This window comes from Octopus bimaculoides, chromosome 23, assembly GCF_046866305.1.
Source record: "Octopus bimaculoides isolate indiv1 chromosome 23, ASM4686630v1, whole genome shotgun sequence".
NCBI lineage: Eukaryota > Metazoa > Mollusca > Cephalopoda > Octopoda > Octopodidae > Octopus > Octopus bimaculoides.
Genome location: NC_142950.1, coordinates 38,660,347 through 38,686,547, shown reverse-complemented (window position 1 = coordinate 38,686,547; position 26,201 = coordinate 38,660,347). Strand labels below are relative to the sequence as shown.

Here is a 26,201-nt window from a genome sequence, read left to right as displayed (position 1 = left end):
TTCAAATATGTCCGCTTATGTTTATTGTGAAGTTTATTAACAAAGCCACACAAGAAGCTTGGATGTCTTTACAGATTGGAATCACATTTCACTCAGTAAAAATGCTCAGGTGTTGTCTTTTATACACTTGTCTTTCACTCACTCACTCGCTCTCTCTCTCTCTCTCTCTCTCTTCCCTACTGTCTTGTTACATTTATGTATATGTGTATACATCCATAACCACACAAGAATGTGTTTGTGTATAAAGTCACACAGATATGTGTTTGCATAAGTGTATATTTATATATACATGTGGGCTTATATAATAAACACACATATATACAAGTACACGAAGACAAACATATGTATACAAAGTCATATACACACACATTACATACAAGCATACAAACAAACATTTTAAATATATATATATATATATATATATATATATATATATATATATATATATAGCTACAGAAATCAAATTCCAAAGTATTCTGGGTGTTTGGTGCTTCTTCAAAGTGGAATGTAATATAGCCAAGAGGTTTGAGAGGGTCTAGATTGGGAGGATGGCAAGTGAGAATTCCCAAAATGAAACAACTGGTTGTTTACCCATCAAATATTTGCTGATATCATTTGAAAAAGAAGCTGGAGTCACATGAAATCATCAGAGTCATTGCCAGAGTCCTGTTAAAATAATAATTGTCAAATGAGTCACAATTATCATGTCATGGGGTAAGAAAGAAAACATGTTAACGCTAATTATTATACTTTTATAATAGGCACATGCATGGCTGTATAGCTGAGTAGTTTGCTTCCCCATCATATGGTTTTGAGTTCAGTCTCACTGCATGGTTCCTTAGGTGTCTTTTATTGTAGCCCTGAACTACTCGAAGTATTATGATTGCATTTGGTTGCATTTGGTACATGGAAACTGAAAAAAACATATCATGTGTGTGTGTGTGTGTGTGCCGTAAAAACCCATATAATTTACACACTATTTTTTGCAAAAACAGAAATAAACTTTAGAGGGTGCGTAAATTACAGGAGTAGATTGTTTCCAGAATTTTTTAGAAATTTCTTTTTGTTGAAAAATGTCATACAAATGTAAACATTCATACCAGTATTTGACTCATTTAAGGTCAGAATAGGTTTTTACAGAAAAAATATAATGAAGTTAACTTTTATTTATGCTGGACGGTATAATGCTTGCTTTTTTCTGTATAAATTTACCAAAACCATTAAACGGTTAACTACTTTTTGAATGGCCTGGGTCATATTTTACTGCATCTAGTGCTGACAACAACATCATAATTCATCCTTGCCTATGTAAACTCACTAATATGACTTAGCATTCCTACAGAAACTTTCATTTACCTTATATGGTGTTTAATGTTGTTTCACATTCATGTTGAATTATGCAGTAATTTTATGTTCTCTTCATAGAACATTTGTAATGTATATATTACCAGTTCTTTTGGTACAGATTTTGGCTATTCTTGTTTGTCTCCTCACAGACTTGTATATTCTAACAAGTTGCTTCTTAAATTTCACACCTCTCTTGTTCAATAAACACTGAGTTAAACTTTCAAAGGTGGAAAATCAGAGCTTGAGACAAGAAGACACTTTCAACTAATCAGAATTGTTTACATAATCAGTTTGATTGGTCACCTTCCTGTGTCGGCTGAGTAAAGTGTCATCCAAGCTGATGTTTATTGGTAATTAAACTTATTTTGCAACACTTGTGCATATTTATCAGCTTTGTTTTTGTTGATAAGAATTATCAACAACTTTTCCTGTGATTGTGATTTGAGAAAACATACAAAAGTATGCTAAAGATCGGACCTCATCTCTTGTGGGCAAGAAATGTAAAATAAAGTTTATCATAAACAAGACAAACACTTTGTAATTTTATAGCTTTTATTTTTATTTAATGAAAATTTAATAAAATCTAATCATAAGTAAGTGAAATTATGCTAAATACAACTAAATTGAAAACCTTTTTCCCCTGGCCATATTGGTAATTCTGAAAACTTTGGGGTGTGAATTTTACACGAGTAGAAGCTTTTTTTAATAATTGTTATCCTGGAAATCACCTGTGTAAATTGCACAGGTGTGCAAATTACTTGGGTTTTTACAGTATATACATTTATATGAGTGTGTTTGTGTAAGTGTGTCTTGACATCATGTGGAAATTGTAAATGAGTGCCAGTGTCACATAAGAAGTATCATACATTTCCAGTATTCTACGAAAACATTGGCCATGGGGAAATATTACCTTGCTTGGAAACAGGTGATGGTTAGTGACAAGAAAGACATCAGGCCATAATACTTCAGTCTCAATAACTCCATCTAACCATGCAAGCATAAAGAAGTGGATGTTGACATGAACTTGAATGATTTATTTTCTAAGCAATTCTATTCTTCTCCCATTAATCAATGTACTACTTTGTACATAAACTTATTTAGTTTTTTTCATTACTGTGACAATAATGAAGGAAATGCAAACATGTTATTTAGGGTAAAATGACACAAGCTGAAGATAAGAAAAATATCATTTGCTATGAATGTTTTTTACATCAACAGCCTGGACCTTCTCATTTTGCAAGTAGATCTTCTGGTTCAGCTCTTTCATCATGTATACTGTTCATGAAGCCAAATCTCCTGGAAATAATCCAAATATGGACAAATGCCAAAGGAACTTGGCTCTATAACAATAAGTGGATAGAAACAGATTCTGCTGAATTTAGGAAGTTTATTGGATTGATTATTCTTGTAGTTTACAAATGAAAGCATGAAACTGTTACATACATCCACATGTACATATATATTAATGATGTACACAAATACATCCAATATATAATGATATTTGGACACCTAATTAAAGCTGGTCCTTTAAAATCAATACCTTTCATGCTCTTGATGAGCCCAGAGATATGATAAGGTTTCAAAATCTATTAGATGATTGTTAAACTTGATTTTTTATGTTGGCTACATAAATCTTGTGGAAAATACATTTGAAACTAAAAAAATTTACAAGACTTTAGCTCTCATCTCACAAATAGAAAACATAAGAGTAAAATTTGTAATGCTCTGCTTTAGAGCAGAAGATGAACTAGTGTCATTGGTCAGCTGATGGAAAAATCACAAGTTTTCCTTTCTAAATGTCATCGCCAGAGATTTAGAATATGAAGTGTGAAACCTTGGGGCAGTAATACAGGATTGTGGGCCCCAGAGAGGAGATGTGATGTTTACTTCAACTGGGGTAACCAGATGATGATAATGAATCATCATCATCATCATCATCACCACCACGACCATCGTCATTTAATGTCCTCCTTCCATGCTGGCATGGGTTGAACATGGCAAAAGACTGCACCAGACTTCTGTATCTGTTTTGGCATGGTTTTTATTGCTGGATGCCCTTCTTAACACCAGTCACCCTGTAGAGTGGGCTGAGTGCTTTTTACGTAGCACCAGCACAGGCAAGGTCAGTTTTGACATGGTTTTTACAACTAGATGACCTTCCAAATGCCAACCACTTTACAGTGTGGACTGGGTGCTTTTCAAGCGGCACTGGCACAGTCACCAAGTAATTTTGCAAGACAAGAAGTCTTTGAGAGTGCAGGGAGCATTAGAAGAGGTGATCTTATGTTGGATGATGAAAAATTAGAGTGTGACGGAGAGACAGAAACAGTTGTCTTGCTGTAGAGAAGGTACATGGTTACCCAGCCAGAGAGAGAAAGGGTGGGAGTGAGAGTTAACAAGAAAGGGAGCAAAAACAGGTGCGCTGCTGTAAAGGAGATACATGGTCACCTAGCAGAAGGAAAGAGCAAGAGGAGAAAGAGAGAGGGAGTGATCAAGAATGAGGGCCAATGATAATGATTTACTAAAAACCTTGAGTTATACAAAAGTTAAAAACCACAACTTACGAAATTTGATGTCATGTTTTCTGGTTTCATCAGAGACGCATAAGACCTGCAGAAGAAAGAGAAATGAAGAGAGTCAAAGGTAAATAGAGATATTTGGGTTGATGGGTAGGTAGGTGGTTGAATGAGAGAGAGAGAGAGCAACAAATGCATTAGTGGTTCCCAACTTGTGTCCATATGACTCAGGAGGCAGGGTCCATAGAAGATTTTTAAAATTTCTGTGGAATGAATAGCTTATATTTTTACAATATAGAAAATATTTAAATTTTTTTAATACAATTCCTAATAACATTTAATTATAAAAATACAGTACAATGCACAAACCATCCAACTTACACCAGCATGGAAAATGATGATGATCAGTAAAATATGAATCCAAAGGGTCCATGGGCAAAAAATGGTTGAGAACCAATCAGACAGACAGACAAATAGATGAGACACAGACAGAGAGATAAGGCAGAGCTAGAAAGTTTTGAAGAGGAAGAGAAAGGAGATACATGAATTAGAACTAAGTAAAGGTAAAGGTGGCAGAAAATCTTCCAATAAAAGCAAGGGAAGTTTTCCACTGTTGGTTTCCATTGCAGATACTAACTGTTGGTCACAACTACTAACAGAGGTGTCCTCATTCTTTTTAACAAAAAATAAGATTTGAACTCAGAAAGCAAGGGATAGGAACAGAGAACACAAGATGTCTCATTTAATGCTCTAAAAATTCCATCAATCCACTGCTTTAGATTGGGATTTTATTTATTGATTCCAAAAGGACGAAAAGCAAACTTGACCTCAGCAGAATTTGAACCTCAAAAGGCAGTGACTTTGACAGTCCTGGTCAAACTGTACAATCCATGCCAGCATGGACAATGGACATTAAATGAAGATGATGATGATATACTCGTTACATGAATATATCCATACACACAAATATATAATTGTCTACTTCCCTTAAACAGTTAAAACATTTGGAGATAGCTTTTGGTTATACTAACAGTGTATTAAACATGAACAAATGACTATCAAAAAATTAAAAGTTCTGAATTTCATGGGGATGCAATGGGACTGATCTTGAAACCATGTACTTACAAAGTGATTTTAACCACACAGCCATACCTATACCAACACATTCACAACAACATTGCAACACACTACCAAACTCTATCATACACACACACACACACAGACCTTAGCTCTTCTTGTTCTTTCCGTCGTCTGATCTCCTCCTTCTCTCGCTGTTTCTCCAGGAGAATCTGCTTCCGTTTCTCAGCTTGCTCCTCTTTGTCTCGTTGCTCTCGTTCAGCTCGAAGGTCAGGTGATCTTTCTTCCTTGGTCTTTAGTAACCGGTTCACGATACTATTCTGTCTCTTTTCGACATGCACTCTGTGTACCTGACATACAAAATGCAATAATATTAATGTTTCTGAACATTGGCAAAATACCACAAACATTGTAGGGAGAATTCAATCAGTTACACAGACTCGAAAGAAAGACAAATTTCTTCCGGCAAGAATTGAATTTAGAATCTAAAAGAATACATACAATTACATATGCGCTACTGATTCTGCAAATTCAGTACCATACCACCACCACCACCACCACCACCTACTAGTAATAATGCTTGGTAATTATGTCCTAAGGCCAGCAATTCTGAGAAGCAGGAACAGTTGATTACACTGTCCCTTGTAATCCACTGGTACTTATTTTATTGACCCCAAAATATTTGACAGGCTAAGTCAACATTAGTTGCATTTGAATTCAAAATGTTAAAAGAGAGAAGAAATACTGCTGAACATGTCCAGGATGGTAACTATTCTGCAAGCTAACCACTTTAATGCAAGCAACAATAATGTAGGATCAAATAAACAGTGAGAGAAAAATGACACAAGTCAATGACTTAGAGGTTTTGCGTTTTAGAATTCTGCAAACCACATGGCTTCAGGTTCAGTCTAACTAAACAATACCTTGAGTGGCAAGTGTCTTCTACTATAAGGTATTCAGATTAAATTTGATTTTTTTAGGTCTCCATTTTTTTAAAAACAGTCTGATGTATTGTGAACAGTCAACAGCATTGGCGAGTGTAAAGATTAAAGTTGTAGTTAAGAGAAAATTATATGACATGGAGGACTGGAAGCCATCTGAATTTTGGAAAACAGTTAGCTGTATCATGACGATTCATGCCAGGTATCAAATGGCTGATATCATAACTGTTGTTCAATGTTCAGTGAACATTGTAAAGGCTGTAAAATGTGACATGAACAGCTGCAATGAAGACTATGAAACCATGGCTAGCAGGAGAGAAAACATTAGGTATTCTGTCTGCACACTGGAATTCATGCTCACATCTTTGAACAGGCCTGTGAATTCAATTCAGACTGTTATGTGAAGCTGCTAGAGACTGTGGTCAATACCTAGCTGGAAGACTATTTGAGTGACAGTAAGATTCAGCCCCTGCCATACTGCCACAAAGTGCCAGAAGTGGTTGACAGAGATTTTCTATGACTTCAGCAGCCCAATTTCTGGTCACCTAATTCTCCCAATTCTACCAATATAATGTATGGGGATATGGCTGAGAAAGACGCCAGTTGCTCTGTTTTCAACACCAAGGCCAACGTGGTGGACAAGATCAAGGAGTTGTTTGAAGAATCTCCCAGGATCACAGTGAGGAATGTATCCACCAGGTTCCAGAGCCATCTTGAGGCTATGGAGGAAGCTGAAGGCAGCTACTTTGAGTAAACTGTTATCTCCCAACCATAATTTAGTTGATATTTTTGGATTTTTTAAATTGCCAGAACCGCCTGACTGGCCTTCGTGCCGGTGGCACGTAAAAGCACCCACTACACTCTCGGAGTGGCTCGCGTTAGGAAGGGCATGCAGCTGTAGAAACTCTGCCAAATCAGATTGGAGCCTGGTGTAGCCATCTGGTTTCACCAGTCCTCAGTCAAATCGTCCAACCCATGCTAGCATGGAAAGCGGATGTTAAACGATGATGATGATGATGATGATGATACATATATATATACATATATATATGAGAGAGCGCACAAGACTAACCAATGTCTTGCAAGAGAATTCAGTAGCCAGAAACTGAAAGCTTGTGTGTGTGTGTGTGTGTGTGCGCACGTGCGTGTGAGTGCAAATTTGTGTCTGTAAGATTGGTAACAAAAATACACTAAGTTTTGTCTACAGTGACACAGCTACAGACAATAACATCTTTTTGTGGCTGGGCTGCAACAAGTGACATTTGTTGACATTTCCAATCAGCTAATCGGAAGCCAACACTTTGCTTTCAAATTATTCTGAGATTAAAAAAAACATGCCTTCGTTAGAAAAGAAAAAACAATAATTGGTGACAAAGGGTGCATTCAGATTTAGAAATCCTATCTCAATGTTCATGTCTAAGACATGCTAGTATGGAAAAACAAAATTATAAAAATTGTGTGTGCATATATCATATAGTTAGGAGTATGTAGCAGTGTACTTGTGAGGAACTTTAGAAGAGTAAAATAGGGTCAACAAGCAATGAAAATGAAAGAATTGTTGATGACCAACAAATATTTTTGTTTCCATTTTCTGGCAAGGGACACAATTCTTGATCTATATTAAACATCAACAGAACTGTACCTTCACTGTAACACACTGTGAGGTTAGGGTTAGTAAACAAATCGTTAAGTAAATTTACACAGATGTTGGTGATGTAGAATGTCAAAATTGCTTAAAAATTAAAATAATTCTATGACGCCATCTACATAATAATATATAGGATAAGCTGAGTTATTTCGCTTTGCTGCAGGAGGACATAAGGTTACTTAATATAATCAGAAATTTAAAATAAACAAAATATATAAAAAAGAAGAAAAGAGAGAGACATATAATCCTAACTCGCATAATCAAATTTAGAATTGAATTGTTAATAGAGTGGCTTCTCTTCTTCCAACTTAGTCGGAATCTTTGGCTCATCATTGAAATGCATCCTTTGTCAAGACCTTTAAATATGTCACCTGCTTCTCTTCTCATGTGCATCATTTCACTGATGAGCTTTTTTGACATAAGTCCTTTTATTCAAAGAGGTTCTTTCCTGGAAATGCTGCTCTCTGTAACTCACTACCATCATCTTCTTTGATATTCAGTCCTTTAAACCTTCTGTCTATCAACATATTTTGAATCTGTAGGCCTGTCTTTCATCTCTTTACAGTGACCTCAAACCTTGTTTGGGACAAAATCATAGAAAAAAAATACTGACCTCTTTTTCTGAATTAAATCCAACCTGCCCCACATCCATACTTGGTGTTTTCTTCAGGTTACTCCACATTGTATAAACTACATCTACATTGTTCATTTTGTTGCCTGCAAATAAAAGACAACATCAGTACTAACTCACTTGATTCAAACCAATCAAAACTGCCCCTGGTTCTGTGATATAAATTTCTTATTTAAAGTTATCTAAATTAAAATATTTCATTTATGTAATTTGGTTTGCAAGGTTCTTGATGAAAGGACTTTGACAAATGTAGCTGATTGATTGATTAAATAAATGATTAATCAAACAATCAAGTGGCATAATGACCCTCCCAAGATACAACAAAATTAAATAAAAATCTTTTATCAAAACTTTATGTTAATTTATGTTCCAAATGAAAACTAAAAGTCCACTTTCGGTCATGAATGACCATGGGATTGTATCTAGAATGTTCCTTTCTTAAGCACAAGTCCAGGGGAGGCTGTTTATGGAAGACCAGCAGTCGCCCATGCATACCAGTTTCCTTTCTCCATACCATCAATGTTATCCAAGAGAAAGGCAAAGGCTGATACAGCTTGGTACCAATGACGTCGCAACTCATTTCTACAGATGAATAGACTGGAGCAACATGAAATAAAGTGTCTTGTTCAAGAACGCAACACATAGCTCAGTCCAGGAATTGAACTGACAGTCTCCCGATTGTGAGCCTGATGCTCTAACCATTGAGTCATGCACCTTCACTATATTCCAAATACCAGCTTAATAATGATAACGTTATTTTACTACATTCTCCATTATTTCTTTTCAAAATTAATTGAAATATAGACTCATGCTAGCATGGAAGGCAGACATTAAACAATGATGATGATGAATGTGCAATTCAGTAGAAATTTGGAAACAAAAGAGTTAAGGATTTCCTAAGTAGCAGAGAGGGAGAGAAGTGCTGATACTAATATGACTCCCAATAACAATTATGAAAGTTCATTGATATTCGAATTTGCCATTAATGGTAACAAATTATCTGCGGTTGCCAAAGAAAAGATTGTTGGGTGAAAGGTATATGGCAATGGCGATTATCCTAGAGAATTAGTGTTCATAGTGGTTAACTCTGACAAAAAAAACCCCACAAAACTGTTTATTGTGACTGCCATAAATGGGAGTAGCCATATTGAATAAAACTGGTTGAGTCCACCATAGACATTGTATAACATCTTGGCTCAGTGAAAGACTATGCCATTTATTTAGAACTAATATTTGAGAAAGGCTTTATAACAAGAATAAGGGCCACCATGAATGATATAAATTTACCAGAAACACAACCACTGATGACAACTGGCACATCCATATGAGATGGTATCAAAAATTTCCAGACTAATTTTGTAGCATACCAACAGATGGCAGCACATGGTTGCATGCACAGTGAGAGTTAGTAGTGACCTTCATGTGCCAGCTTAACCACATGACCATGCATGTGCATATATGAATTCTCTTATAAAATAGATATAGCTCTAGTTATAATGCTGATTCTGAAATGAAAAAAACAAACAAAAGAAGATGTTACCAGCTGGCTGCTCACCTTGAATGCTGTTTGCTTTGACTAACTGAGCACAGTCATCAATCACAGTCTGTGGGATATCATCTATTGAGTCTCCCTGTTGAGAACAATATGAAAAGAGAAGACACACGAGATAAAGTATAGATTCTAGCAGAACAAATGAGACGGTGTCTATGTTACATTTCAAGGTTTAAAAAGGGCAGTGGATTGAGGGTTGAACAAAAGACCTTGCAATTTTCAGTTACCACTAAGTTCTGAACTGAAATCCTACAAATTATAACAGTACTATGATAACCACTACACCACGAAGAAACTTTACAGGACTGCTTGGCTTGATAGAAACAACAGCATTTGTTACCTCACACAAATACACTTGGATGAAATGAGGGAGTACAGTGTTATTGCAACATAAGAAAGAAAAAAAGAGCAAAAGAAGGAAAGGAAGGAGAAAAAGAAAGAAAGTAGGAGAAACATTGAGCAGTAATCGATATCTCCAGTATACCAAGAAGAGAGCCTTTACAACAGGGATAAGGGAACTCCTCACCTGTGTGCAAGATGTTCTTACCTGTATTCAAATTTGAAAGAGCCTACTGAATGAAAGAGTCATTAAAATCCAATATGAAATGAAAAACTTTGAGATCCAAGACTTAAACAGAAATTGACCACAAGTTCCAAAACTATGAATTGGTAAGATTAATGATTAATTAACCATTTATGTATTATACTTCACGTATATACACCATTGATAGGTCAGTTGCTGCAGTATTCATCCAGAGACAAGAGTTCTTATGGGCATGCTGTATTAAAAACAATAAATACAGGAGTAAGACAAAAAATTACCCCAGCAGCAGCAGCAGCTGAGGCTCAAAATGACTGACATGTATCTGACATTCTCACTCACCAATTCTTGAGTGATTTTTGTCTCCCTCTGATAGTTATTTTTTAACATATCACATCCATAAGAAATGTTATTTTAACACAAATACCATAGTAACTGGCCTATCAATAGCGAATATATGTTAAGTATAATACATAGATGGCTATTTTAATTTAATATTGCCTTGATTGCATAATGTTAATTATTTTCCTGAGCATGAATGAATCCTTTCAAGTCATTATACACCTGCAATTTAGTCTTGTAATGCAAAGATAAATAAGGGTCCAAACCTCTGTTCTATGTTGTCACTTGACCAGCTAGAAATGGAAGTAAGATTTTCTTTAAATCACATAGTTTATTGTCTCAAAAAAAAAAAAAAAAAGGGCAATATTCAAGGCTACATGGGATAACAAAATATTAGAAATACAATATCTAAATAAAAAACAGGATGGCTGTGGTTGAAAAATTTTTTGATTATCTACAAAAGCAGCATTGCACCAAGGGCTACACAATAACAAATACCCAGTCATTATATCTCATAGCATATAGGGTAGAGACAAGATGGCAAAATGGATTAAATATTGAGTAGCCAACTCATTGGTCATTGAGTTCAAAACCCACAAGAGAGATGTCTGTTTGTGTTTCTAGGTAGAACACTTCATTCTGCACTGCTCTAGTTCATCTATCCCTCTGAGAATGTTACCTATCATGGAACTGGTTTCACATATTTTGTGATGAAGATTTATGTCCTATATACTAAGTTCCAATCTCAAATCAACAGTCACACACTTCCCTACTTACCCATCTTTTCTGTTCCTCTATCTCTGTTCTCTCTCTTCCGTTCACCTTTGTATTCATCTCTTCAACAAAACCCCTTTCCCTATCCCTCTATCATACTTTCACATCCTTCAATAATATATCCTACTCAGCTGAGGTCTTGTCTTATGAGTACTTGATGACCTCATTAGTGCTGGGGCCATGTATAAAGTGGTACTGTATAAAGTGGTAAGCATTAGGAAGGGCATTCAGCTGCAGAAACCATTCCAATGCAGATGTTGGTGCTTAGTATAGCACTCTGGCTCATTTTCTGTTGAAACTATCCAACCCACACTTGCATGGAAAAAATGGAAATTAAATGATGATGATGATAATGATGACTTCATGCTAACCTTAAAAGCCAAAACGGAGCACTTGCACTCAGAAGCATCCCTTACCATTATCAAAGATTTTCAAAGGTATTTAGATTGGAATCTTTTTTTTAATGGTTCAGTTAAGAGGAAGGAGCTGTGCCTATCTCTGCAGGCAAATAGTAAAATTGATATTATTGGTGTTCCTCTCAAATGAATGCAAGTTTAATAGCTGTAGGAAAATCCAGGAGTTGATATTCAGGGAGAAGAACTCAAAGTGGTTAGGGCAGATATGGAAATGAGGACACAATATGGAAAAATACAAAGGGAGTTACCTTATGTAGACGTAGGTAGACATGGGCAGAGGAAACTTTATCAACATGAAACCTGAAACAAAAAAAAATGATATGCTGTTGTGACTATTTAGACAAAAAATTCTTCAGTAACCACAGGGCCCAACTCTGGCATTTAGGCAGGATTCTTTAGCTTATTTACAGCTAGCTACCTCATTTATCTACAACCAGTTACCTTGGCCATTCTCGAATGGAGTAAGTGGAGCAAGAACACAAATGGAAACGAAAAGTGTCACTGAAGAGGTCACCAATGTGTGATGAAAGATTTCTGGACAATTGACAGGCATTAAAATAATACAATAAGAACAGTAATAAACAAGTGAAGAAGAAAAAAAAAGTCTGTGCTTATTAGGCAGAAAATAAATGAATAATAAATAAAATGACCCTCTCAAAAATACAACAATATTTGTTTCAATACACAATTTCATATTAGGAATCTTGTAAAATGAATTTATAAACATATATATATATATATATATATATATATATATATATAAATAAATAAATGGAGTTAAATGCAGATGTTATTCAAATTCTTTTACTTCCGACATGTTTCGAAGATATCACTGGTATTATTCCAAAGGAATGAAATGGGGTAAAACAATGTAATCTTCTCTTCAGGGAAATGAAGAAATGAAACTCGTCAATAAGACATCTTAACAGAATATGATGGAAATGTAAAGTGATTAACTGAACGCTATTAAGTTTGTTTTAAAAAAACGTTAGAGGATATAACGTCAAAGGTAGCCTATAGAAGGAGGGGGGGGGGGGGGGGTAAAGGAAAGAAAAAAAAACCAAATAAATGAGAGGTATATAACAATATGTAAATTAAATAAAACTCTATAGTCATGGAAAAAGATATATTTAGTGAATGTGAAATGTAAGAAGAAAATCAATGTTTAAATTATATATAATGATAGATATCACTTATATGAACAAAAGGTGTGTTTCTGCCAACATTTACATTGGTATGCACGCTCTATAACCGTGTTTACAAGGGGATTTTTAGAAAAAAAGAATAAAAAATAGTTCAGAATTACAGAGAAGACAGAATTCCTTGCCTTTAACATAAGGTATTGAAATTGAGATAATCAACCAATCTAAATTAAATTGTTTATTGTGATTTTTTAGATACCAAATTAATTTACTAAGCCGGGAGAGAAGTTGTGGTTTTTGGGTCTCTTGGGGAGTTATTGTTGAAACTTGTAATCGCGTGAGCTCGTTTTGTACTGCTGTTGTTCTTGTTGTTTTTTCTCCCCATTGTGGGTAGGAAAAGTTTTAGCTTCCCAATGTGGAGGGCTGTACAGGGGCTGCTGTGGCGAGGGCAGCTGCACCAATGGAAGTGGCACCAGTGGTAGTAGACATGGAGGATGTTTTGAAAAAAAGTGAACAGTTGGTGACGGGGGAGGAAAGTGCCATCAGACTGGTGCCTCTAAGGGAAACAGTGAGGGACAGGAAGGTGGGGACGGTGGTGTGCTGCACGTGGGTAGTCGCCGCCAGTGGGATTGAAGAACTGTTGGAGAAGGACGTCGAGGAGTGTTTGGAAGAGGTGTGTGAGGAAGCAGTGTACATTGGCAGAGGTGGAAAGTTCGGTGCGGTTTGCTACCAGGGAGGGGGCGGCCTGGTATTCCACCAACGTCCTCGAGGATGGGTGGGGGGTATAGCACTGTTGCCCTCTTTCGGGGGAGGGTGTGGCATGAGGATGGGAATACCAGGGATGCCACCTAAAGTTGAAGCTGAGTGGTTGGTTGCAGCCATTTTGGCAGCAGCAGAGGGCAGCCCTGAATTGGGAGGGGCGAAGAGGCAAAACTGGTGGGGATTCGGAGTCGAAATGTGGCTTTTTTCTACATTTGAAGACATAGACTGAATCCCCTACCAGATTGAGATTGAGGAGGGAGAAGAGCTGTGTGTGGTGGTGGAGGGATGTCCTAGTTGTTGCATTTGCAGAATGCAGGGCCATATGAGGACTTAGTGCCCCTTGTCTGGCTTTGCTCTGGGTGAGGGAGAGGAGCAGGAGAAGGGGAGGGAGATGGAGGGGAGAACTGAAGTAAATGAGGATGGAGGTGATGATGAGCGCGTTGGCGATGTGAGGGAGAGGGAGGGGGTCAAGGTGAAGGAGGGGAGTGAGGGCTTTATCAGCCCCAAAGGAAGGAAGGGGGTGGGGAGAGGACAGTATTCAACAGAAGCTGGGAGGAGGCCGCAATGGGGTGGGGAACGACTTAAATCTAGAAGTGCACAAGCAGCGGAAATAGCAGCGGGGGGGAGGGGGAATGTGGTTGTAAGGGTGTGCTAATGGTCTATGAAGGAAGTGTGGAGGTGGAGAGGGGAATGGCGGAGTGGAAGGGAGTGGTGAGGGGGAGGCTGCCCAGAGAGGTGTTTGACGCAGATGACAGAGGTGTTTTGGTGCATGGCAGCAGTTGTGAAAGATTTTTGGATGCGTTCAGAGTTGCAGAAGTGTTAGACATGATATGGTTGTGTGGCGCTCCGCCATCTGTGGTGCAGTGTGAGGATGTACGATGAGGGTGAACGTTTAATTTTGGGAATGAAGAGGAGGAAGGGACTGTAGGATCATGTATTAATGTGAACTTTTGATGTTAAAATTGGGGACAGTGAGAATAATGTATTGGTGTGAACTTTTAATTCAAAAATGAGAAATGAGGAAAGACTGTAAAACTCATGTATGACAGTATTCAACTATGATCCTACAATTGACTACAGTAATCATCTTGACATTCAAATAGGCTGCATGTCCACAATCAGGCTAATTTTGCAGAGCTAAAAAGTAGCCTGGAGAAACTCCCAGCATGTGCTGCTCCAACGGTAAGATTACAGTACCTCTTCTACAAGATCCTCCACCCCTTTTGATTGATCTTTTTGACAGGGGCGTTTCTTTATTCTCATGACTTTCTCAAGCAGATACGTGCCTACAACTGTGTGTTCCAAATGACTTCTTTCAGTGCCAACACCATACGTGATGGGCATTTCATGCCTTCCTTTAAAGTGCAGGGTCAGATTTACTATAGAATTCATTCCCTGCAGCCACATGACACTGCCTCGCCTCAGTTTCTTCAGCTCTACTTCATGGGAGACTACACTGACTAGGCAGCCTGGAGACAAGCCGTAGCTCCCTCTACAAACATAGCTCTGATACGTCAGCTGCAAGAAATGATTCACATGACAAACAGCTATGTCCACAGTTTCAGGTATGCTCTAAAGGCCTCCATATTACCTGAGTTAACTTTAGTTGTTAACACTGAGAACATTCAGGAGAACATTTTTGCCACTTCAACACACCTGCATGCAATGAAGTTGCCGTACTTATACAGGGTGAACACCACCACCACAAAGGAGACATTGTTCTACAACATCTCAACGATGCGTTCCAGTGTATTTGTGAAACTTGTCGGTCTTACGATGCCCTACAGTATCCACTGCTGCATGCATATGGTGAAGACAGCTTCAATCTGCAAATTTCCCAAAACACTTCCATGGAAAGCAACACTTCTACAAGCAAATCTGTAACTTGTATGGGATGCTATGCTCACCGCTATATGATTCAGGAAAACAGCCTAAACCACCTTCACCTTTCACGCGACCTCTTTCAGCAACACGCAGTTGATAATGCAGTTAAGATGGAATCTCAGCGTTTGCGGTATATACGATTCAATTAGGCTAAATTACACGCCGAGAAATATATCCAACAACAACATGGCACTGGGGAGTATTGGTCAACAATGCATTCTGCCTTCATCTTTCACTGATGTTCCACACTACATGTATAAAAGGACACGGGACACCATGGTTTACGTTTGACATTACAACAGACCAGACCTTTTTATAATATTCACTTGGACCGGAAAGTGGAAAGAGATCCAAATGAGCCTCCTGCCTGGACAACAGGCCCACGATAGACCTGACGTTATCACCAGAGTTTTCAGACTCAAACTGCTCAGATTCATGAATATTCTTACAAAAGATGAGATATTTGGTGCTGTCCGGTATTACATGTCTTCCGTGGAGTGACAAAAGAGGGGTATGCAGCATGTCCATACTCTTCTGTGGCTAACTACTAAAATAAACGCCAACGACAGGCAGGTTCATATCCACAGAAATACCAGACCCAGCCACTGACAAAGAGTTACACGACATTGTAAAGGCGACCATGGTTCATAGTCCTTGTGGACAGCAATTGTATCATGGATAATGTTTGCTCAAAAAAAGGTTCCCAAAACAATTTGTGCATGAAACTCATACTGCTACAGATGGCTATCCACTGTAGAGAAGACGAAAACCAGATGATGGAGGGTTCACCATAAACGTTGGAAAATTCGAGGTTGACAAGAAGTGGATCGTCCCTTACTGCCCGCTCCTCTCAAAGACCTTTAAAGCGCACATTGACATCAAATTTTGCAACTCCATAAAGTCGATAAAGTATGTTTGCAAATATGTGAACAAGGGATCCATTGCAGCCATGTTTATCCTCCAAGGCGATATCTAAAATGATGAGGTCATCCAGTACCAGGCCACATGATACATTTGCAGCAATGAGGTGTTCTGGTGTATTTTTGGTTTTCAAATACACAAAAGGTGTCCTGCTGCCATGCAGCTTGCTGTACACCTGAAACACAGCCAAGGAGTAAACTTTACCAATGCCAATGCTGCCCAATTGGCACAGGAGCCAGGGGATACAACTCTAACTGCTTTTTTTAAACTTTGTTAGACCCATTTGCACGCACACTACTATACCCATAGGTGCCGTCCTACTACATGTGTTACAACAAGACCTGGAGGAGAAGAAAATCAGGCAAACTTGTTGAAGGATACGATTAAGTTTGACGATTGCCTTGGGCGCGTGTACACCGTTCATTGAAACAAAACCGATTGCTTTCATATTCGTCTTCTTCTTCATGGGGTCATGGGGCCCACATGTTTCCAAGATTCGTGAACTGTTGACGGCCACACATTTGCAAAATACAGAGAGGCATGTCTCCATTGAGGTCTTCGGGAGGATGACAAACAGTGGGAGGCCTGCCTAGCAGATACTGCCATATCCGAATCACCTGGAAACCTTAGAACACTTTTCACCGTGATACTGCATAATTGTGCACCAAGTTGTGCCCAAGCCTTGTGGCTTCACTTTAGGGACACCTGTCTGATGATTAGAGGCAAGCTGCACAACTTCGGTTTCCAACAATCAACATAGGCTATACAGTGGCTACCTACAATCAGCCGCTCATTTACATAGAAGACATGACTTTATCTCTTAGTGGCAGTGCTTTGAGCATGTACGGTCTCCTGCTACCTGAGCATTCTGCTGTAAATAATCTTCCATCGGAAATAATACGAGAGACTACATATAACAATGACGCGCTATCACAGAATGTGGTTGTCAACGAACCACTTTTTCTTTCTGACCAGAAACATGCATACGACACCATCATTCAATCAACTCGTGAGCATAGAGGTGGCATCTTTTTCTTGACACTCCTGGTGGGACTGGCAAAACCTTTGTTACAAAACTCATTCTTGCCAACATAAGACTATGCAAACGCATTGCAATAGCAGTTGCGACATCTGGAATAGCTGCAACTCTGCTTCATGGGGGCCAGACTGCCCACTCCACTTTCAGCCTTCCTCTTAATCTTGCAAGTTATCCTATGCTTGTTTGCAACATCACGAAAAAGGGCAACTGCTTGCTAAATGTCACCGCATCGTCATGGATGAGTGTACAATGGCACTCTTGAGGATACTTTGAGATATATGAGAATGCTCTGAACCAATGGGTGGTGTAACAGTCTTGCTGTCAAGAGATTTTAGGCAAACACTTCCAGTCATTCTAAATGGCACAACAGCAGATGAGGTTATGGTCTGTCTAAAGTCATCCTCATTGTGGTGACATGTCATAACTTTGCGACTACAATCCAACATGAGAGCACACCTCCATGTCGACCCATTGTCAGAAAAATTTGCCAAAGGCATTCTACTTCTTGGCAGTGGGAAATATGTGGAAGATGACAACAAAGATGTTGACATTGACATTGGCAGCATATGCACCATTGCAGATACCCTCCAGGACAAAGTTTTTCTGGATATTGCGTTACACTATGGAGACTTCGATTGGCTATGTGAAAGAGCCATTTGGGCTCCCCAAAACGTTTCAGTCAATGTGATCAATGTCAGTCTCTTAGTACATACGAGATCATGCTTCAAGCTTTACTGTTACTGCTCTTAAATTTACGAGTATCTCAAAATATGCATGACATCATATGACCAATATCCATCCACTCGCAAAAATATACTGCCAAATAGAATTCACATCTTTCTTTTATACTCACATGTAGTGTGTTAAGATCTAGACCGCAGTAAATAGTTTCAATCATGGAGTAAATTTATTCAAATATTAATTATAATAAAAGGGTAAAAATCAATAATAATTTTACCCGGTGGTCAGTGAGGTTTTTATTTAATGAAATTATCAGGTTTTTCTAACATTAGTGTATTCCACTTTGAGTAAGAAAAATGTTAATTACTCTCCAGCCTCACCAGAAGAATCATGAAGCTAATCAGGGAAAAAATGACATTTTCATAAATGATTAACCATAGCTCAGGATTGGGAGTTCATAAAGAATTGGAATAAAGTTTGACTGGAAGCTTAAAGTTTTATTTCAAAGTGCCAAAGACAATCCTGGCCAAGATCCTACCTGTTAGGCATCAAGAGTTGCTCCTCTTTAGGCAAGGACTTCCAAAACCCACTTCTTGACTGCACCACAAGCTTTCTTAATGAGTTTCTCATCAATTTCCTCCTCCTCCTCTATCCTACATATGGAGTTTTTGAGGGCTTGCAGGAAGTGTGGGGTTTCTCACAAACTTTTCTGACCAATTCAATCCAGATGCTGAAGTCAAATCAGATGATGAAGGGGGCTAAGCGTCCTTATCTCAAAACCTGTTCCTAAGCTCATTCCGGAGAAACTTCTGAGCCATTGCACTTGTGTGACAAGGAGCTCCATCTTCTTGGAATATGAACTTGTTGGGGGTTTCCTTCATCAGGATATTTAGAAAGAATCCAGATCTTTACATCTTTCAAAACCCAAATATAACAAACTCCTGTCAGTTTTTCAGCCTTCTCAAACATGATCAATGGTATTTTTTTGCCATGAGAGGCCATGCAGGCGAAAATTATCACCCTGGCAGGGTTTTTGCACCTGAAAATGATATTTTTGGCTTTCTTGTGAGGGTCTGAAGCCAGAACATAACTGTTACATCTGTTTGTGTGCATATTTTGGGTGAAATTCCTTTCATCTGTGTAAAAGATCACTCCAGGATTATGTTTCACTTTGTTCAAGATGATCTTCGCCCTCTCTAGCCTTCAAACCCCTTTGTCCTGTAGTAACAAGGTGCCTCACAGGTCTCACATATGATTTCATTTTCAGATTTCCTATTACTGCTCTTTGAACGATCATAGCTAAAACTTTTCTCTCATATACCAAGCATTTTATAAATTCAGTTGGATCTCTTCTGATTGATCACATCAGTTCCACATTGAAATGATGATCCCACCCCCTCTTGCAGTTATGACCTACTGATCCAGTTTCCCTCTCTACTATTTCCACTTCCTCAAACTTATTCACAATTCTCTTGTTGATTCTCGGATGGACTTTGAAGATGGAAGCCAGAGAATAAATGTTGGTCCATTACTGAAGGCCTGGATGATCTTAGCCCTCTCAACATTGCTCAGTTGTGAAGGCATGGCGAGGCTGGCACAAAACGATTTCAGCCTCTTCTCTTTCTTTCCCGGATTCTAACAAAAATTGGTCAGATGTCTTATTTGGAAAACATGGAAAATTGCAAATCAATCAAGTTTATTGGTTTTAAGAAATTTTAAGAATTTATGAGAGCAACAATTTTGATGGTACACCCGGTGTGTGTATGTGTGTGTGTATTATTTATTTAAAGGCACAATACATTATTTAAGCGCTATTAATAGTTTCATATACTGAGAAATACTCAAACATATTCTTCAGGTGCAAACCACATATCATAACAAACTGAATAAATTGAATATAGAACAGTACATTATATATGACTGTGTGGTAAGAAGCTTGCTTCCCAACCACATAATTCCAGTTTCAGTCCCACTGTGTGGTACCTTTGGTAAGTGTCTTGTACTATAGCCTCGGGCTGACCAAAGCCTTGTGGGTGGATTTGATAGACAGAAACTGAAAGAAGCCCATCATATATATATATGTTTGTGTGTCTGTGCTTGTCCCCTGCCACCATCATTTCACAACTGATGCTAGAGAGTTTATGTCCTCGTAACTCAGCAGTTTGGCAAAAGAGACTGAGAGAATAAGTACTAGGCTTACAAAGAATAAATCCTGAGGTCGATTTATTCAACTAAAGGCAGTGCTCCAGCATGGCTGTAATCAAATGACTGAAACAAGCAAAAGGATAAAAGAATATATATATATAATACTAAGTCCACTCTGAGTGGTTGGTGTTGGGAAGGGCATCCAGCTGTAAAAATCCTGCTGAAACAGTTGCAGAAGACTGGTGCAGACTTCTGCCTGGCCGGTTCCTGTTAAACTGTCCCACCCATGCCAGCATGGGTGGGATATATACATATATGGAAGTTTTCTTATGACAGTTTTCTATCTCTTAGTTTGTTAATGAAGATTAAAATGCAACAGTCTTTTCATGGGGCAAGTTACCCTGTACATGACTCTAAACTGGTATTTACCTCTGAATAAATATATACATGAATACTTACACAAAAATATAGAACTCAACAGCATATACAGTGCACAATATCAATACTTACCATACATCTTCTGGAAATCCCCATTTGATAAGATCTTCATCTTCAGAGAGAAAAACAACAACCACAATAAGAACAAGAAGCATTTCAATAAAAAATAAACATTACAAATGAAGATGAATGACATTAGATATTGAAATTTATGCCATAAACAATATTATAGATTTGAACATACAAGTATGCAATCAAAATACAGATCTTCGTGATAAGCATGGGAATAGAACATATGCCAATCATGTCAAGCAAATATGTTTAAGTCTTGCTGATTTCTATTTGTTACTGTTAAGTTATGGGACATAAACACAGGCACTCGATTTTCAAGTGTTGTTTACATAGACATGGAATCAGACACACACACACACGTGTAGTTAAGAAATTCAGTTTGCATCCATTTGGTTTCAGGTTCAGTCCCACTGCATGGTATCTTGGGTAAAAATTTTCCACTATAAACCTAGGCCAAACAATGCAATGAAAAGTAATTTAGTAAATAGAAATTCCAGGAACCACATCATGTGTATGTTTGTCACCCGTTACTCTGCCCTTTCAAAGACCTGTGGAATATAGAAATTTTGGATTGGAAAAACAGGAAGCATACCAACAAAATTGTGCCTCATAACTCTCCTTTTACATGGGCATTAAACTAATACAGCCTGGTTGTTATACTGATGATCCTCATGCACAAACTGATGAATTTTTACCACATTTCTGGGTGTGGTCTTCCAGGGACAGTTTTTCCCTTTTGAAGCACCTGTGCCACTCAAAACATTGTATATGACCTACTGCCTCGTTGCCATAAGCTTGCTGAAGCATGCTCAATGTCCCTGTAGCAGACTTCCCAAGTTTAATGCAAAATTTCGTGTTGGCTATTTGTTCCAGCTTCCTGTCCATTACAAAAATTGCAGACAACAGCAGACACATGATCACAAAAATCCAAATTTCACAAATTGTGAAGTAAACAAGTGATGTCACTTGGCATACTGCCTCATGAAGGTCACTGCTAGCACTCACTGCGCACACAACTGTGTGCTGCCATCTGTTGGCACACTACTGAATTAGTCCAGGAACTTTTTAATACCACCTTGTATGTGGTAAAATGTGAAACTAAAATGTGTTCTACTAGGAAATGAAACTAGATTGTATGCCAATTAAAGCTCCCTAAGTGGTGGTGGCTTGCTTTGCTAGAAATAGCAACCAAACCTTCCCCAAATGCCTTAAAAATAGCAAGATACATTACAAAAAATTTAGTGAGATAGATTATATCAGAAGCAAGGATGGATTTGTCATGGCTGGAATACCATTAATCATAGGATACATTGCATCAGTGTTAGCCTATGACCTAAACAATCAAACTATGATGTCACTACCCATACCTGTACAGAGAGATGGTTCACACCACTAGAATAAGATATTCAAAGATCAAATACTTACTCTCATACTTGTCTAAACCCATGTAAATCTGGTAGCTCGGAGATACAACTAGAAAAATAAAATAATAAAAATCATTAATAAGAATATATTGGATTCAAATTTTGGCCAAGGCCAGCAATTTCAGGGGAGGAAATATATCAATTACATCAGTCTCAGTGTTCAACTGGAATTTACTTTTCAGCCTAGCAGAATATTTGAACTAACAATGTAAAAAAAAAAAAGATGAAATACTGCTAAGCATCTTGTCTGGTTTACTAACGACTCTGGCAGCTTAGCTGCTTTTTATAGAATTGTTTAAATATTATTAATATAATATAATCAAGAGGAGAATAGTTAGTTGACTGGAAGTGGCCCCTTAGAACATTAGATATCTTTTACTTGTTTCAATCATAAGATGGTAGCCATGCTGGGGCACCACATTGAAGGATTTTAATTGAACAAATCAACCACAATACTTGGTTTTTCTGATAAAGCCTACAATTTATTCTATAGGCTTCTTTTGCTAAAGTTTATGGGGATGTAAACACACCAACACCAGTTGTCAAATGATGATGTGACACACACATGCACAAATGTACATTAAACACCACCAGTGCACAAAAAAAAAAATACTCCCTTAACTGCCAGGGGAGGGGGATCCCTAGAAGTAGTAGAGTTTCCATTACTTAGGTGACAAAGTTAGTGGGGGTGACTGTTCCGAAAGCATAGGTGCTAGAAAAAGAATAGGCTGGGCAAAGTTCAGAGAGCTACTACCTCTGTTAGTAACAAAGGGCCTCTCCCTCAGAGTGAAAGGCAAATTGTACAAAGCCTGTGTACAAAGACATGGGCTATGACTACTGAGGATATGCAAAGACTTGAAAGAAATGAAGCCAGTATGCTTCACTGGATGGGTAATGACATTGTGCATATATGACAGAGTGTAAGTAATTTGAGAGGAAAACTCAGTATACACTTCAGATATAGTGTGCAAGAGAGAAGACTGAGCTGATATGGCCATGTAATGCATATGAATGGGGACAATTCATAAAAAGGTGCCAATTTCTAATAGTAGGGGGAACGAGTGGAAGGAGTAGACGTGGAATGAAATGGGGAGAAAGGTTCTGCAGATGTTGGGATTCATAGAGGGGATGACAGGAAGCCGAGACCCATAGTGGTTTGCTGTAGAAAAGGCATAGGTAGAAACTCCACAAGATGTACCCAGTGTAAGCTATGGACACATAAGAGGTGCAGCAATATCAAAGGAAGGCTAACTAGGAAGTTAGTTTTTGTATGTGGCAGATGTTCAGGTGCAATAAACACTGAAAATGTGCAGAAAACTTCTTCCACATACCTGAAGGTGTTTGTGGTTTGTCTACCTTTCTACTTATTAAGGACTTTGGTTTTAGCTAGGTTGACTCTAAAGCCCTTCAATTCTAAACCTTGCTTCCACACCTGAAACTTCTCCTCTAGTTCTGATAGTGACTCAGCAATTAGAGCAAGATCATCAGCATAGAGGAGCTCCCAGGGGCAACCTGTCTTGAATTCCTGTGTTATTGCCTGGAGGACTATAATAAATAGGAGGGGGCTGAGGACTGAACCTTGGTGGACCCCTACCTCTACCCGGAATTCTTCACTGTACTCGTTGCCAACCCTCACTTTACTGACAGCGTCCTTGTACATGGCTCGCACAGCTCTCACTAACCATCCATCTATTCTTAGTTTCCTCATTCTAATCTTTTTCACGTGTCCAACATCATAGCAAGAAAAGAAGAATTATATGGATGCAAACTGTATTTTGTTTTCTTAATAATAAATGAAGGTGGCAAAGAAGTTTTCCTAATATTCTCGTGGGAATAGGATTAGTATTTGTCTGTTTGAGAACTGCTGGCCCTATCCTAATTTAAGACATTGAACATAGTGCTTTCATTTCATCCTGAAGGTATTCAGTTTTCCAAAAATTTTCTCTTTTAATAAATCTAAAATCTACTCTTAAAATAGAGCATTATGAATATATATATATATATATATATATATATATATATATATATATATATATATATATATCAAGGAAAACGCGAAACATTTAAAGTTCAAAGGTTAGGGGATAGTAAGACGAATTTCAAATATGGTTTTTCATCGGTAAAGTAAAACGCTAAGTAAATTAATTATTAGTATTATTTTCTGGTTAGTGGACATCTTTAGTACTAGGAAACACTCTCTGAACTTATGAATGGTATGTATAAGTTATACCTGGGCAAAGTGACAAATCTTGCCTAGACATGTGGCTGGCTGCTATGGTACACATCACTGATAAGGCAGAATAGGACCAAAAGGCATCTGGCATTCTCTAACCCTAGTTGCTGCCTGGACGATTTTTCGTCAATCTTCGGTTTATACTGTTTTCAAACACAGCACGTCCACAGAAGACTTTTATCATGGGCGAAAACCACAGCAGCTTGTTCGTCGATAAAGTATAAACATTAAGTATGGCGCGCACACACACATATATTTAGGAGCTTCTTCTTCGTCATCGCTCTGAATTTCAAAATGAAACGACGAAAAAAAAAAAAATGAACACTGATGATTTCGTATAAATATATGTATAATACTTCAATTATTTTTTCCAGTTTTAATTCATTGCAGTTAAGGAATCTATTCTTCCTGATGGTCAGTTCTTTGTGTGTTACGATCTCTGCAATCGTAACACTCATGTTTTAAGTCTTTCTGATTGATGCCTGATTTAAACTGTGCATTACGTATATACATGTGATATCCCATGTTCAACGAGAAAACAACCAGAGTTTCTTCAAAAATTCTGTTTGGCTATTGTCCATAATTCTCAAATGAATTCTTTGTAAATTATAATTTGAAGTGACAGTGGTTATTTAATCATGACAATATGGGCAATGAAAAAGGGACATACGGTAGGAGATAATAACGAAAGGTCACTATAAGAGATGTGTGCATAGACAGAGAAAGGGATAGATAGATAGATAGACAGAGAAAGGGATAGATAGATAGATAGACAGCGAAAGGGATAGATAGACAGAGAAAGGGATAGATAGATAGATAGATTTGTGTGTGTTTACAATAGGTATGTATATGGCTAAAACCAATAACTGCAGGAAAATAATAAACTATTAATATTGAAGGTTCTGTTTTACTGATTTCCTTTAGGTTTGCACTGGATCTTAGGAATGAACAAAAATAGAAAACAATTAAATTGAAAATCTGGAACTCACCGGTGCTGGTGTAATAAAAGACCATGGTCTTTAAGAGACTCTTTAAGAAGAAATGAAAACAACGAAAACGGTGAAGAGATTTCGTTTGAAATAAATCAAATAATCTCTTTCCAGTCAGAGTACTCTGAAATAACTGTTAGATTACCAGACGGAGCTGTTAGTGAGTACTATAAATATTTCAAAATCATCGTTTTGGTGAGATTTTAAAAATCTTATAAAGTTTTTGGTCGAAGAACAACGACAATGTCGGCCAGAAAAAGCGAAGATGGCGTTGGAGAGTCAACAGGAGAGAGAAAGAGAGAGAGAGTCAAGAGGAGAGAGAGACAGAAAGGACGGTTGAGCAACATCAATTATCTGCTCGTTCTCTTCTGGTTTCCCTTTTTCTTTTTTATATGAAATAAAGGTATAACGCGAAACTATACTATTTACTTGTGAGGCAACTAAATATCTTTCAAACTACATTCTACTATTTTAAAAAGGAAGGCCACATTTGAATGTGTAGCTTTGAATACTCTACATTTGAGAGTAAAGCAAGATAATCACACTAATGTACGCCTGATTAGAGCTGATCGGGAATGGTTAAATAAGGTATATAATTTATTTAGTTAGTTCTTGTATGTTACTTTCTTTTTTCGCTGTTCGGTTCAGCTTCTCAAGTCCGACAACTCTATCAGCATTTACATAAT

The 26,201-nt window shown here is 37.8% G+C and overlaps 1 protein-coding gene across 2 annotated transcripts; it reads right to left on the bottom strand.

Annotated features, from left to right (window-relative positions):
- On the bottom strand, nucleotides 1-26,201 carry LOC106875825 (coiled-coil domain-containing protein 25). Of its 2 annotated transcripts, none has more exons than XM_014924112.3 (9): nucleotides 25,516-26,201; nucleotides 22,295-22,342; nucleotides 20,870-20,909; nucleotides 12,034-12,085; nucleotides 9,716-9,791; nucleotides 8,143-8,246; nucleotides 5,088-5,290; nucleotides 3,912-3,957; nucleotides 1-666 (listed from the first exon to the last, which is right to left on the bottom strand). In XM_014924112.3, exons 1-9 carry the CDS (start codon nucleotides 25,538-25,540, stop codon nucleotides 634-636), a joined length of 627 nt encoding a protein of 208 aa, XP_014779598.1. In that variant the 5' UTR covers nucleotides 25,541-26,201; the 3' UTR covers nucleotides 1-633. The 2 variants fall into 2 exon arrangements, with proteins under 2 accessions (XP_014779598.1, XP_014779597.1); XM_014924111.3 differs by lacking the exon at nucleotides 25,516-26,201 and adding an exon at nucleotides 24,524-24,759.

Bases quoted from the DNA above. Each gene is read 5' to 3' on its own strand.
- LOC106875825 (XM_014924111.3), bottom strand. From the start codon at position 24,617: ATGCCAGATGCCTTTTGGTCCTATTCTGCCTTATCAGTGATGTGTACC. The intron at 20,910-22,294 runs GTAAGTATTTGA...TTCTCTCTGAAG, and splicing joins GGGTTTAGACAAGTATGAGA to ATGAAGATCTTATCAAATGG. The intron at 12,086-20,869 runs GTAAGTATTGAT...TTTTTGTTTCAG, and splicing joins GGATTTCCAGAAGATGTATG to GTTTCATGTTGATAAAGTTT.